The sequence below is a fragment of the Pinus tabuliformis genome, chromosome 1_2, assembly GCF_031772625.1.
Source record: "Pinus tabuliformis cultivar Carrire ecotype Pingquan chromosome 1_2, CPIR1, whole genome shotgun sequence".
Lineage (NCBI taxonomy): Eukaryota > Viridiplantae > Streptophyta > Pinopsida > Pinales > Pinaceae > Pinus > Pinus tabuliformis.
In genome coordinates this window covers 319,261,621-319,274,471 of record NC_142298.1, presented here as the reverse complement: position 1 = coordinate 319,274,471, position 12,851 = coordinate 319,261,621, and the positions used below count along the sequence as shown (strand labels likewise).

The 12,851-nt window shown below is 36.5% G+C and overlaps 1 protein-coding gene across 3 annotated transcripts in view; it reads right to left on the bottom strand.

Moving 5' to 3' along the window:
• LOC149205655 (DNA-(apurinic or apyrimidinic site) endonuclease-like) overlaps positions 1–12,614 on the bottom strand; it is a 350,957-nt gene extending 338,343 nt beyond the window's left edge. For 2 of the 3 annotated variants that reach the window (XM_089393520.1, XM_089393522.1), the window contains exon 1: positions 12,172–12,614. In XM_089393520.1, coding sequence (XP_089249646.1) covers positions 12,172–12,501 — 330 coding nt within the window. In that variant the 5' untranslated portion in view covers positions 12,502–12,614. The remainder of the gene's footprint in view (positions 1–12,171) is intronic. The other variant, XM_089393521.1, reaches the window with a different exon arrangement.
• Positions 12,615–12,851: the final 237 nt, after the last annotated feature.

The following is a 12,851-nucleotide window of genomic DNA, read 5'->3' as shown; positions in this document are numbered from 1 at the left end:
TGGGACTCCAAGTGATAGAGCATCATTTCATGCCATGGGCACCCTCGGTACTTTCATTAATTTGTTCATTGCCCCACATTATCTGCGAGATGATGCACTTGGACCAGCATGACCCAGTTAGCTTAGCATGATTAGGGCAATTGATCCAAGGCCCATAGGAGGTCCATCTCATCCTTGAGACATGGGAGGGTAGGCACCATCATCAGAGCCCTCATTTGCAGCATTGTACAGGCTTTTATTTCACTTGGAGACCCATGAGACCAGTAGATGTGACCCAAACCCACTTTAGGGACCCACATGATGACTTACCTAGAAAATTAGGGACCATCCCCTAATTCATCTTTATTGGAGCCCTCCCTCTCATCATGGCACTTAGAGGACTCACCAAGGCCCTCCAACGACCCTTCTACATCATGATGTCATCAATTCGGCTTACTTATGGATGGATTTTTCATAACATGTGATAGCTACTTGGTTGGCTTGTAACCAAGGCTTGTTCTTTGCATGTTATTTTATAATTTTGGGGGCTCATTAGGCTTATTCGACTTAGGAGAGACTCATATAAATAGAAGTGACTCTCATTTGTGAGGACTCATCATCATCACTTGGATTCTTCTCTTGTAAAAGAACTCGCACTTTTTCTTTAGAGACTATTGGAGATTCTTAGATGCATTTTGACAGTTGGGGCTGAAATTTTTTATCTTCTTTGGAGCTATCTCATGATTTGTGGATGGATATCATATTGTCATCTTGTAAGTGCTTCTTATTGAATATTTTTTTGGAATTATGTCTAATGTATGGAATTGTTGCAACTAGGTTAATGTTATTGTGCCCTAATTGTTGAAAATCAATTTTGGAAAGCTTTTTGGTTGGCAATTGCATATGTTACTCATTGTATGGAAAATGATGAATGTTCCTAGTGGATGAAATTTTATCTTTCTTCCTTAAATATTCAGTCGGTAATGTTAAAGGTTGGTTGTTAGGGCATCAATCTTTAGCCTCCTTAAGGACGGTTTTGGCCAATTTTAAATCATCTAAGACTCTATAGCCCAAAGGACTAGGCACTGGTCCAAGAAGTTTGGTGATCAACTCTTCTCTTCTCCATATTTATTTCCTCCTAAATTTTGGTCCCCTAAAGGTAGAGCGCAAATCTAAGGCTTGCGCAAAATTTTAGGGAGGAGATTTTTCGGGAATCCAAGGGTCCATACATCAAGCCTAGGGTCTAGGCTACCTATACTCCAAGTTTGATGGGCATTCGCTCGAGTTTCATCCATAAAATATCTTGCCCTAGGTGCCACTCCAAGAGGGAAAACCTAAGTCTTTCTCTCTCACCTTGGGGACTTTTTGAGGATTGTATGAGCTTAGTATTCATTGGAATAAATCATAAGAAGCCCTTTCTCCTCCCTTGCCTTGACCTAACAAGTACCTTGGAAGTATTTCTTCCCACGCTTATTCATAAAACCCTAGGTCTAGCGCAAGGCTTCCTTAGGTCTTTCAAAGAGAGTGAAGAGCCTTTTAGAAGTGTTAAATCATTACATAGAGCTCTTTTGAGAGGTCCTACCTCATCCCCTAAAGTCTTGACCTTAGGAATACATATTAACATTGCACATCTCAAAACTTAGGTCTTGATCTTATCTACCCAAGGTCTTTCTTGGAGAGCATGTTAGCTTATTTGAAGCATTGAGTCTTTAGTGTGTCTCTCCTTGAATGGGCTTTGCAAAAAGACTTAGTCCCTAGTTATTGACATATCCATTTCCAGTGATTTCCTACCTATAGGGACTCCTCCCATCTGTGAAAGTCCGTAAAGAGCAAGGGACATTGACTGAGGTGACAGTGGGTCATTGTCCCATTGTTGTCACTTAGTCTAGTAGGTGTCCCTTAGGTTTCCCATCTTAGGGCCCTACAGATTGCGCTATCAAGCCCTAGGATTTATTTAGCACTAATCGTTTTTTTCAACCACCATATAAATGTTGAGAAACAAAGATGCTTGTAGATTATATTTGATTTCTCTTAACTTGATAATTACTTGTGAATGTTTGTTGGCTTCTTATTCAATTCATATTCTCTTCATCAAGCAATTACCAAAAATACACAAAACATGAAGATCACAAGAGACAAAGAACACAAGAAATTAGGGTCCAAGCCAAGGCAAAACCCCCATAAGGGGGAAAACCCAAGAAAATCCTCTTTTTATAGAATCAGATCAAAGTGATATATCCAAGACCCAATACCAAGACCAAGACTGCCACAAAGACCCAAGTCAACCCTCCTCTAAGCCATATCCAACAAGTCATAGTCAACAAAAGTCAACGCGGGTCAAATCACTGAATTTTGGTCAATCCCTGAAATTTCGAGCCGTGAAATTTTGGCCCTGTAATAGCCTCAGAAAACTGCAAAAAGAACTCGCACCTATGAACAAAATTAGGACATAAATCAATTTGTCTTCTTCTTGTCTTGGCACAAAAATCAATGTGAATTTGGTGATCAAATGAATTCGAACTGCCTTGTATACATACATGTCCTGTCTCTTCTAGGCCGACTTGTCCAGGAGGGCCGACTTAGTCTGTGGAGGACATTTTTGACTCTTTTTTACTTGAGAAAATTATTTTTTCATTTTTCTTACAAGAAGTCCAAATGGGACTTAGACTCAAATACATTTCTTTGACTCATAATAAATTCTCTTTTTGACTCAATGACCCTAAAAGCATGAAGAACATGCTTAGACTAGAAAATAAATAATAATAATGACATCAATAGTACATTTGAATTTCTTTATCAAGACTGAGACTAATTACATTTTCAACACCTCCTCTTAACTAGAGAGATAGTCATAATGACACAACAAGATACTCTCAAACTGAAATATTATCATAAGAAGGGATTCAGATTGATAAGCATCATCGTAACATCATAACCAACATTGTTAAAAATAGCAAGGCCTCGACTAACAAGCTCTATCTCTCCACTAGATCAAAGCACAATGTTGGGAGGCATAAATTTGGACACCACCACCGCCTCTCAAGGCACATACCCCATTCGAATGTTCACCAAGTATGTCCTTACAGGACTATTCTTATCTTGGATATCACCCATCCTTAAAGAATATTAGTCCTCAGGACTATTCTTATCTTGGATCCAAATCGTTAAAGAATATCGGTCCTAGATGCTTATCCAATCCAGTGTTGTTAAAATCGTGATATTATCGTTTTTTTGCGATTTTTTCAGCAAAAAGATAAAATTGCGAGTAGTACTCGGACTCTTTTTTTATAGGCGATTTTTTCGAAAAAAAATCGCCCGATTATTTGGGAAAAAATCGTGGGGGGGAAATATATATATATATATATATATATATTGTGGAGGAGGAGGTGACCCAAGCTACCCCTGTCACAAGTAGAGGACGTGGTCTACCTCTTGTAGCTTCTAGTTCTTGAGCTTCTAGAGCACAGCAGACTCCATAGTCTACTGCAGCCTGCCAACTCCACCGACATCTACATCTAGAGGGGCAAAGGAAATCAATAGTATTAGACTTTAGTTATTTGGTTCATTTCATTGTATATGACATTATGACTCATGATATGAGATACATTATTATATTTTTTGTTGATATTTTGAGGTTGAGTTGTGACTCAGTAGTCAAGACCAGTGTGGAAAAAGTCCCGATAAAATCGGGATTTATTCCCCAAAACGCGATTTTTTCAAGAAAAGGATTAAATCCGCCGATTTTTTGCCGACTTTTTAAGAAACGAAAAAATCGGGATTAAATCGAAAAAGTCGGGATTAAATCGGGACTTTTTCCAAAAAATCGTGGTAGTTTCTTTAATGATTTTTTTTTCTTTGAAAAAATCGGGATTTTATTGAAAAAGTCGGGATTTTATTGAAAAAGTCCGGATTTTTTTAAAAATGAATATTTTTGTATTTTTTTAATTTTGCCGACTTTTTGCCGACTTTTTCGAAAAACTCCCGACTTTGCCGAGTTTTTCAACTTTTGGACCCTTGCCGAATTAATCCCGACTTCGACTTTTTCCACATTGGTCAAGACTTACTATTCAGGACATGATTCATTGTTATGTGTGATTTTAGCACTAGAAATGATATTAAACATCTTATATATTAGTTCTTTTATCATATTTATGTGTCGATGTATTTATTTTATGTTGTAGATGGTTTAGATATTAAAAAAATTGAAAAAAAAATAATATTTTTGTACCAAACGATCTTTTCCCGATTATTACCGATTTTTTCCCGATTATTAAGATTTTTTCCTCGCGCCAATATTATTCCGATAACGATTAGTGCAACATTGATCCAATCCACCATTCTCCCTACCAATGCCTTCACAGGGCTTACAACTATTAGTCCTGGCCATAGTGCATGACACATGGAGAATACAGTGTCCATCCTCACTCCCTCTCAACCAGGGAGGAAATCCTCACTCCCTTTCAAACAGGGACGAATAACCACAAGCCTAAGATTGTCTCAAAAGTACGCATCGATGGATCGGCTACTAGTTCTTCCATGGAGATCTATTGTAGCTTATCAGCTCCTGTCTGCATCATACTCTTGAAACATAAAACACTTTGACCTTCATGGTTCTCTGACAATCTTCATGCAACTTTGAATCATGTCATCAAGTAGTCAAACATCGTATGGAGCCAAACTTCTTTACAATTGATCGTACAAGCCTTCACATCTTCTTTCTTCGTTCTGTAACTAAATTCTGATTTCACGCTTTTCCAAGAAATTATATCATCTTCCAATGGTAATCTCATTAGCACTGTCAACCCAATCAATCTGTCCCAGGATCGAATTAATCAATTGTCGGTACAACGATATCATAACTATTTTTGCTACAAGATATAGCCCTAGATCAGTCATCTTCTTCTTTTGATCACAAGCTTCTCTGGTTTTTCTGCCACACTTCAATTATTATTGTATCCATCCAATAGCTCCAAATTTCAAGTTGTAAGATCCTTCAATTACTACCTCGAGCTCCCTCTAAAGTTGATATTACTTTCTTCTCATTGTCCAGCTTCACATTCTTCAAGAAATCATATTATCTCCCAAACATTAGTAGTATATTTATCAACATTAGTACCTGTCAATATGTTCTTGAATCAACAAATCAGAGCCCTCTCTTTCCAGCGGAGGTAGTGAACATCTAATCGACTTTTTTCTTCCTCCTTTTTAATCTTCATGTTTTGCCACGTTCTTCCAAATCTTCTAACTGTTAGTTGATCTTAGATAATCCTTCTTTTGACCTACAACCTTTGTTAGAAGACTATGAAAGAACAAAGTACAAAGATAATAACAATAGTAGTAAACAAGATGTAGGGTACTTATCTTTTGAGGTAGGTCAGCTCCTTCTTAATCTTGGATTTGTTTACAAACCTTATTTCCACATTAGCATGATGTCGTACCTTTCATTCTCAAGGGCTAGGTTTTTCTTTTCTTTACAACAAAAACGATTAGTTAGGGTTTCTGTTTCTAGGGTTTTCTAGCTCAAATCTTTGTTAGGGTTTAAAAACCCTAGACTCTCCATAATCATCAAGACCTATCATTCAAGAATTGCAAAATTCTACAAGCATACTAGTGAATTAGCTGCAAAACCCTAGAGATATTATTGACAAGCCTTTTTATCCATTTCACAAGACATAATTTTCATATGTAATTAAATACTTGGTGTACTAACATATCAACAATCTCTTGCATGTCACTATCTCTAATCTATATTTATGCAGACCCTTTTACTATCTTTCAAATGATCATCTCCATGACCTAGTGAACTTAATATAATCGACATAGATCATGAAATGCACACAAAAATTATACATACCTCTACAACCTTACCTTATCTCTTCTTTGCAAAGATTTGGTCCTTTGTTTTATCTTCAATTGTCAAGTGCCAACATTCTTCAACAAAGGTGCCTCAACTCCTTCAACCTCAGAAATTTTGTTGAGTTGCTTGCTTTATCTTGGTTCCTTTCAAACATGTCGGCTTTATTGATGTGGCTAGTCCTTCCTCTACGTATAGGAAGGAAGTTAGGGATAGTACAACTGCTTCATACATTTGTGCCTCAGAGATGTACTCCAAATACCTCAAATTCTAATGATGATTTCGATTTCTTCCATAGAGTTTCAGTCCCTTCCACCATACCATAGACAAAGTGATCTTTTGTCCAACACGAAGATTTGTAACGAGGTCAACTTCAACATCAATTGTGAGTCTTAGAATCTTGATGACAAACTTTTATTCTTGTACCAAACCTCCAGATCATACATCAAGACTTCGCACTAATGAAAGTATTTTGGATCACACAGTGATGAACTTATATTATCCCTTGTATACAGTGCCTCTGAATTCGCATTCTTTGTTATTTGAGTAAGCTTCAAGTGCTTCAAAAGAGTGTTGCCATCAAGAATAATGTAGACTATATTGTTGTGAAAGAGCTCAGATGTTATGTAAGTATTGTAGTTTGATATCATCATGAATACTTATTCTTGTAGCTCACATTATAATGTATTTGTCCCCTAGTAACGTCCCCCCTATGGCTTGCATCAGCGCAGAGATAATAGGTTTTCTTATTCGGCTTCTATACTTTGATATTGTTCATATTGTTTGTTCACCTCAGAAGTTCCGCGGAGTACAACACACATGATGAGCATTCATGCCACACTTTTGTCCTTTATACAAACTTTGTCCTTTGTTCCTTAAGTATATAACTTTAGAACTTGCATATAAAAGGAGCTTTTGGATGTCATTGCAATATAGTGTTATAGTAAGATTTGGAAGGTTCATGCCATTGACTTTGTCTTCATTGTTCTTGGTAAGAATTTCAGATGATGTGGATCTTCAAAAATATGTTGCTTTGGATACTTTACGGAAGTGCCTTAGAACCTTTTGAATTGAGAACAGTGTTTGTATATGAATATACGTTCAATCGTATTCTTTTCACAAAATGATAGTAGATTGTCACAAAATTTGGATACTTTGTTTTCTTAACTTGTATGGTGATATTGCCTCATAGGTCTCAATCCAAGTTGTAGAGGAATAATGCCATGTCATATTGATATAGCGATGTCTTAGGTAGCTTGTAGAAGAAATAGTGCACAGAGAAAATCAGATATATGTCATCATTAGTACACCAGAGAACTCATATGTATGTCTCAGAATGGTTCATACTTTGCCTCAGGATTCTTCACACCACAGAGAGAAACTATAGCAGAGGAACTTCGCTTTACAGAGATATGATATGTCTTGAAATTCACATTGTAGGAATGGATGATGCCATTGATGATACACTCTTTTAATGTCTCAAATACAGACCCGAAATATTCTTGCAGACTAGAAATGATGCTACAAAATTTTTGTTACAGTAAATTCGAATGTGACCTTGCCCAACCAGTCCTTTTTTCTTTGCTCTAATGGAGAGAGATATGATTGTTGCAAGGGTGTCCTCAAGTGCATCTGCAGCAAATGTGTTTTGAGAGGGAGATAGTTGTTGTAGGAGTGTCTTCAAATATGCCAACAAGATGTGATCTTCAAACTGCCATCCTTTCACCTTAGCTCTGAAACCATGTTGAGAAACCAAGATGCTTGTAGATTATAATTGATTTTTCTTAACTTGATAATTACTTGTGAATATTTGTTGGCTTCTTATTAAATTTATATTCTCTTCATCAAGAAATTACCAAAAATGTAAAAAACATGAAGATCACAAGAGACAAAGAGAACAAGAAATTAGGCTCCAAGACTGGGCAAAACCCCATAAGGGGGAAACCCAAAAAAATTCTATTCTTATAGAATCAGATCAAAGTGAGATATCCAAGACCAAGGCTGCCACAAAGAGCCAAATCAACGCTGATCAAATCATTGAATTCTGGTCAATCCCTGAATCGGCCCTGTAGCAACCTCAACAAACCACAAAAAGAACTTGCATGTGTGAACAGAAATAGGGCAGAAATCAATTTGTCTTCTCTCTCCTTTGATTTTGCTGGTTTTCTTCTTGTCTTGGCAAAGAAATCGTAATGAATCATGGTGATCAAATGAGGTTGAACTGCCTTGTATATATACATGTCTAGGAAGTCGAATGGCTGCCTCTTCTAGGTCGTCTTGGTCTGTGGAGGACATTTTTTTACTCTTTTTAACTTAAGAAAAATAATTTTTCTTTTTCTTACAAGAAGTCCAAATGGGATTTTGACTTGAATACATTTCTTTGACTCAATGACCCTAAAAGCATAAAGAACATGCTTAGACTAGAAAATAAATAATTATAATTAATATAATAATTACATCAATAGTACTTTTTAATTTCATTATGAAGACCGACACTAGTTACATTTTCAACAACAAAAAATCCAAAATCATTTATTTTCTTTGTTTTTTGAAATCTGATGTAAATTCCTGAATATCTTACATTAGATTTCATTTCAAGTCTAGTAATTTTTAATAGATAAAAGATCATTTCCTAGACTTGCTGCATTTAGTCACAATTATGGAAATTATTCAAGGTTCTTTCGTTAAAACCCATAATTGTGCTTAGTCCTAATTTGTGTTTCAATTTCATATTATTTACTTGGGCTACTATCTCATTAAGCAAATCTGGAATTTACATTTTTGTGCTAAAATTAAATTTGCAAGTAAACCTACTGACCTGTATTTCAAATCAATTACATAGGGTTAACAAGTAGTTCTCACCACTTTTTCAAATCAAATAGCACCAGATTTGATTCATAGATCCATATGCTTACAAATTAAAAATATCTAAGTTGGATCTAATTGATGTATCCTTTGGTTTGTCAATGCTAGGATTTACTTGCATGAAGCATCACATCTAAGCATTTCTTTAAGTGTCAAGTCCTTTACTTTCAAGGTCATATCTTGAACTGGATTTAACTCATTTGTATTTCATAATTAAATCTTTGCATCATACATCAATCATCATTACAATTTAATAATTTATTTAATATGTCTAAGGCTCTCAATTCATAAATCTTCTAAACTTAGTTTCATTTCATCGTTCACATCTAGGGATACCCCAAGGTTACTTGGGAGCGGGAGCGGGAGCGAAAGCCAGAAGCGGGACCGGGGAGCCATTTTCAAAAGCTCCCAATTCGGGAGTGAATTTTTATATATTTTGATGCATATATGTCAACAAAATAATGTAGAATGATGAATTAGATATAAAAAGCATAAAAACATATATTGAACTATATAACATCAATCATCTAGAAGTTATAATCTTCATCAACCACGTCCACAAGTTAGTAACATACAACATATTGAGTCTCATGATTCATCAATCTTAAAGTTTCAAGCTTTCAAAATTCAATACATAACATTTATCATCATTGATCACCAAAATTATATAAAAATTCTAACATGAAATGAAATGTTATAAAATGAAATGAAATAAAACAACTTTCAACTTTCACAAAGCATCATAGTCACAATTCATTATCAATGAGTTATAATTGCCAACTTCAAACTTCAAACTTAAATTGTCATATATTGTTTACAAAAAATATCATAATAAATATGAAAGAGTCAACAGTTATAAAAACTACTAGAAACTAGAAAAGACAAGTAAATCTATTATCTATTGCTAATGCTTGGGCCTCTTGCCGCCACGAGAAATGTCTAATTTCTGAGTCTTGTTGAAAAATCAAGATCTTTGTCATTAATATCACCCTCTAAGTATTAATATCCAGAGGTACCTTTGTCATTACCTCTAGATCTGTATAGGGATCTTTGTCATTAATATCACCCTCTAAGCATTAACATAGGATAGAAAAAACATAGCATGTCAAGTCAAGATTTTGTTCGAGTGATGGGTACATTTTTAGTAGGGTCATGATAGAGGAGTTCGACAACCAATGTCACTAACATCAAGGTACATAGAGGATTTGGTGCTCTTGATTAAATACGAGTTTCATACCCTAGTACATGACAAAATCCAATGGAAACATTGCAATCCCTCCAATCTTGAAATCCTGAAAAACTGATAAGTTTGTTGGATTTTGAATGAGATCTAAAATTCTACTTTCTCCATATGAAATCCAATGAGGCCGGAACCACTCTAAAACATCCTGAGTCATTTCAGGGTAATGTTAAAAATTTAAGTAAAATGATGAAAATGAAGATGAAGGAGAATATCACTTTCACTTTGAGAATTTAATATTTCCATGAATCGCATATCAATACTAGGTCCATAGGCTTCATCATTAGGCTGCCCCACTCAAAAATTATTGTTTCTTTGAAAAAAATTGTGTTTGGAATATTTTTGCAAAAAAAAAAATTGCAAAAAAGGCTAGAGAGTGAAAAAAAAAATTAGGGAGCGCGCTCCAGGAACGGGTTCGAGGGGGGGGAGCCGCTCCCCCCGCAACCATGGGATACCCCTTTTAGCCTTATGAGAGCCGACCAAAAGTGAAAAGAGAACTATACTGAGGTGACAAAGGTAATTCTTCTAGGCTTACCTCAAGGTTGCATCCTTGGATTAGGGATTTTGAGTTTTTCCACCTACATGAGAGTTGAAGAGGTAACATCATTCATAAAATTTTATGTAAACCCTTCAAATTTGATCTTTAGTGGTGAGGGATGAAAGAAAATAATGTTGATGTTTTTGGTCACCCCAACATGCATTGGACATATAAACAACCATAGTCAACAAGCAAATGAAGGTGGCCCATGGATAACCTTCATTGCATGTGAAAAAATCGATATACTCTAAGACAAGTGAGAGAAGTTTGGAGATTATTGGTGAAAGTAAACTTCTTGTCCATAATATTTCTTTTCGATTGAATGAAAGTTGTCTTGAAAGTCTCAAAGTTGAAAAAGTATGTACAAGAATGCCCTTCAAAAAAAATTAGGTATGGCCTTCAATTTCGATCATAGCGTCTAAGCGGGGAAACAGTCAAGTTTATACATTACTTCAATGTGCAATGGATGATTGTTTCCAACAACAACAAAAATTATTTTGTCATTTCATGATAGGTGTAAAATGCCATATCTTTAGCCTATTTTAATTTCTTGGAAGCATTTTTCTAAATTCCCAAAATGTCCATGGGGTCTTGGATAGATGATGAGCGGGTCTTTCATGTGAAGAAACTGGTTCAATTCCCCACCCCGATCGGGGTGATATATTGGACATGATGAAAATGTAGTGCTACCAAGCTTACCAAAAAAAACAAGGCTTGCATTGTCCCGCCTGGTTATTCGCGGACATCGACCTATAAGAACTTTCAATCTTTCAATTTCATGCCGTAAATTCCAATTGGTTGAAATATGAACTTTGCAAGATCAGTCATAACGAATTTGAGATTAAATGATATTATAATCAATTATGAAGTGGTATGCCACAAACCCCTTGTGCCCATCTATAGAACCTTGAGGCAGTGAATGCCTGAAGCCATTTGGACCCACCAAACTACTGCTGCAAAGTAGTTATCCATATGGTTTTGTGGTTGTGAGAATGTCTAATTGAAACTCTCCCAGCTCCCCCTGAACATGAGCAATCTTTGTGTATGGTTGATGAAAGGTCTCTTGGAGGCAAAGCCAAGATTCCACAATGCAGTCGACGGGGCTTGGTTGGATGGTAAAGGGGCGGTGCTTCACAACTTCCACCACGGTTCAACTCCCCAAAGACATGTTTCAAACCTCATGGGTGTCTTGCCCATGACAGCGGACCATCTCAACCAGTTGCAACAAGAAGCAAGTTCTGGGCGACTTCGGCAAAATTGATACCCCGCTCACGGCTTCTTGGTGAAAGGAATCTTTCCAGAGTGTTGCAAGCCTGCTACATTGCATTGTAATATTCACAATCCTCTGCAAAATTGCCACACTGTGATAATAGGAAGCATATTGTCAAAAACCCCAAGAGGGGTTAAGGGAACCAAAATAAAAATCCACAATGAAGCAAAAATGTAGAGTGGGGGCATCACGAGGCTAACTAAGATTGCAAAGCGAAGACGACAGAGGTGTCATAAACAGCACCATGGAAGAAAAATAGACCAAGAAAGACTGGAAATGATTCGACTTCAATGAAGAAGCTCAGCTGCAAACATAGGAGTCACGAGTTCAATTCCCACCCCCCTGAGTCCGACTCCATCGTATTCTGTGAGCAAGTACACTGAATAACCTCGAATACGAGAAGGAAAATGTTGAAATTAACTGACCTGAATCGCAATGACGTCAGGGTCAAGGCGCTGAACGAAATCGGCGATCTCGGTTCGATTCTTCTTGAGTCGCAGTAAAAGACTGTTTGCGTTCCATGACATGAACTTGAGGGGCTCCTTCTTCACGCTGCCATTTGCTTCTTCTGCCTGTGGTGGCAGTCCTGTCCCGTTGCTTGTTGGAAGAGAAGAGTGAGAGGTGTTGCCTGTAAGCTGATCCTTCTGCTTTTTGAAGGAACCGTCCTTCTCCACTGGCTGGAAGTAACGCTTCATGATTTCTCCCCCTCCCCCCTCACAAAGCAAAACAAACTGTATTCCTTTGAATTGTTTCATCCACTCTTATGTTTCCCGACCAGACGATGCATGCTAGTACTTGTCAGTGTGAAGGTGGCACGCATCAAAATCAACACTACCATAAAACGATTAATTTTTGGAGGTCATCTTGTTGAGGCAAATTCTTCGATTTAAATTTTAGTTTTGATTTGCTGTCAAACTAACATGTTTTCTTTAAAGCTCAAAATAAGAATTTTGACTATAAAATCTTCAATTCGCATTAGTGTGACAGATTATTGATATTTTGAAGTTAATCTTCATGAGATATTTGTTAGGTATTGAATAGGTCTAATGAATGATAATATGGTATACCTCCTCCTTAATATCACAAACTTAAAATTTAAATATAT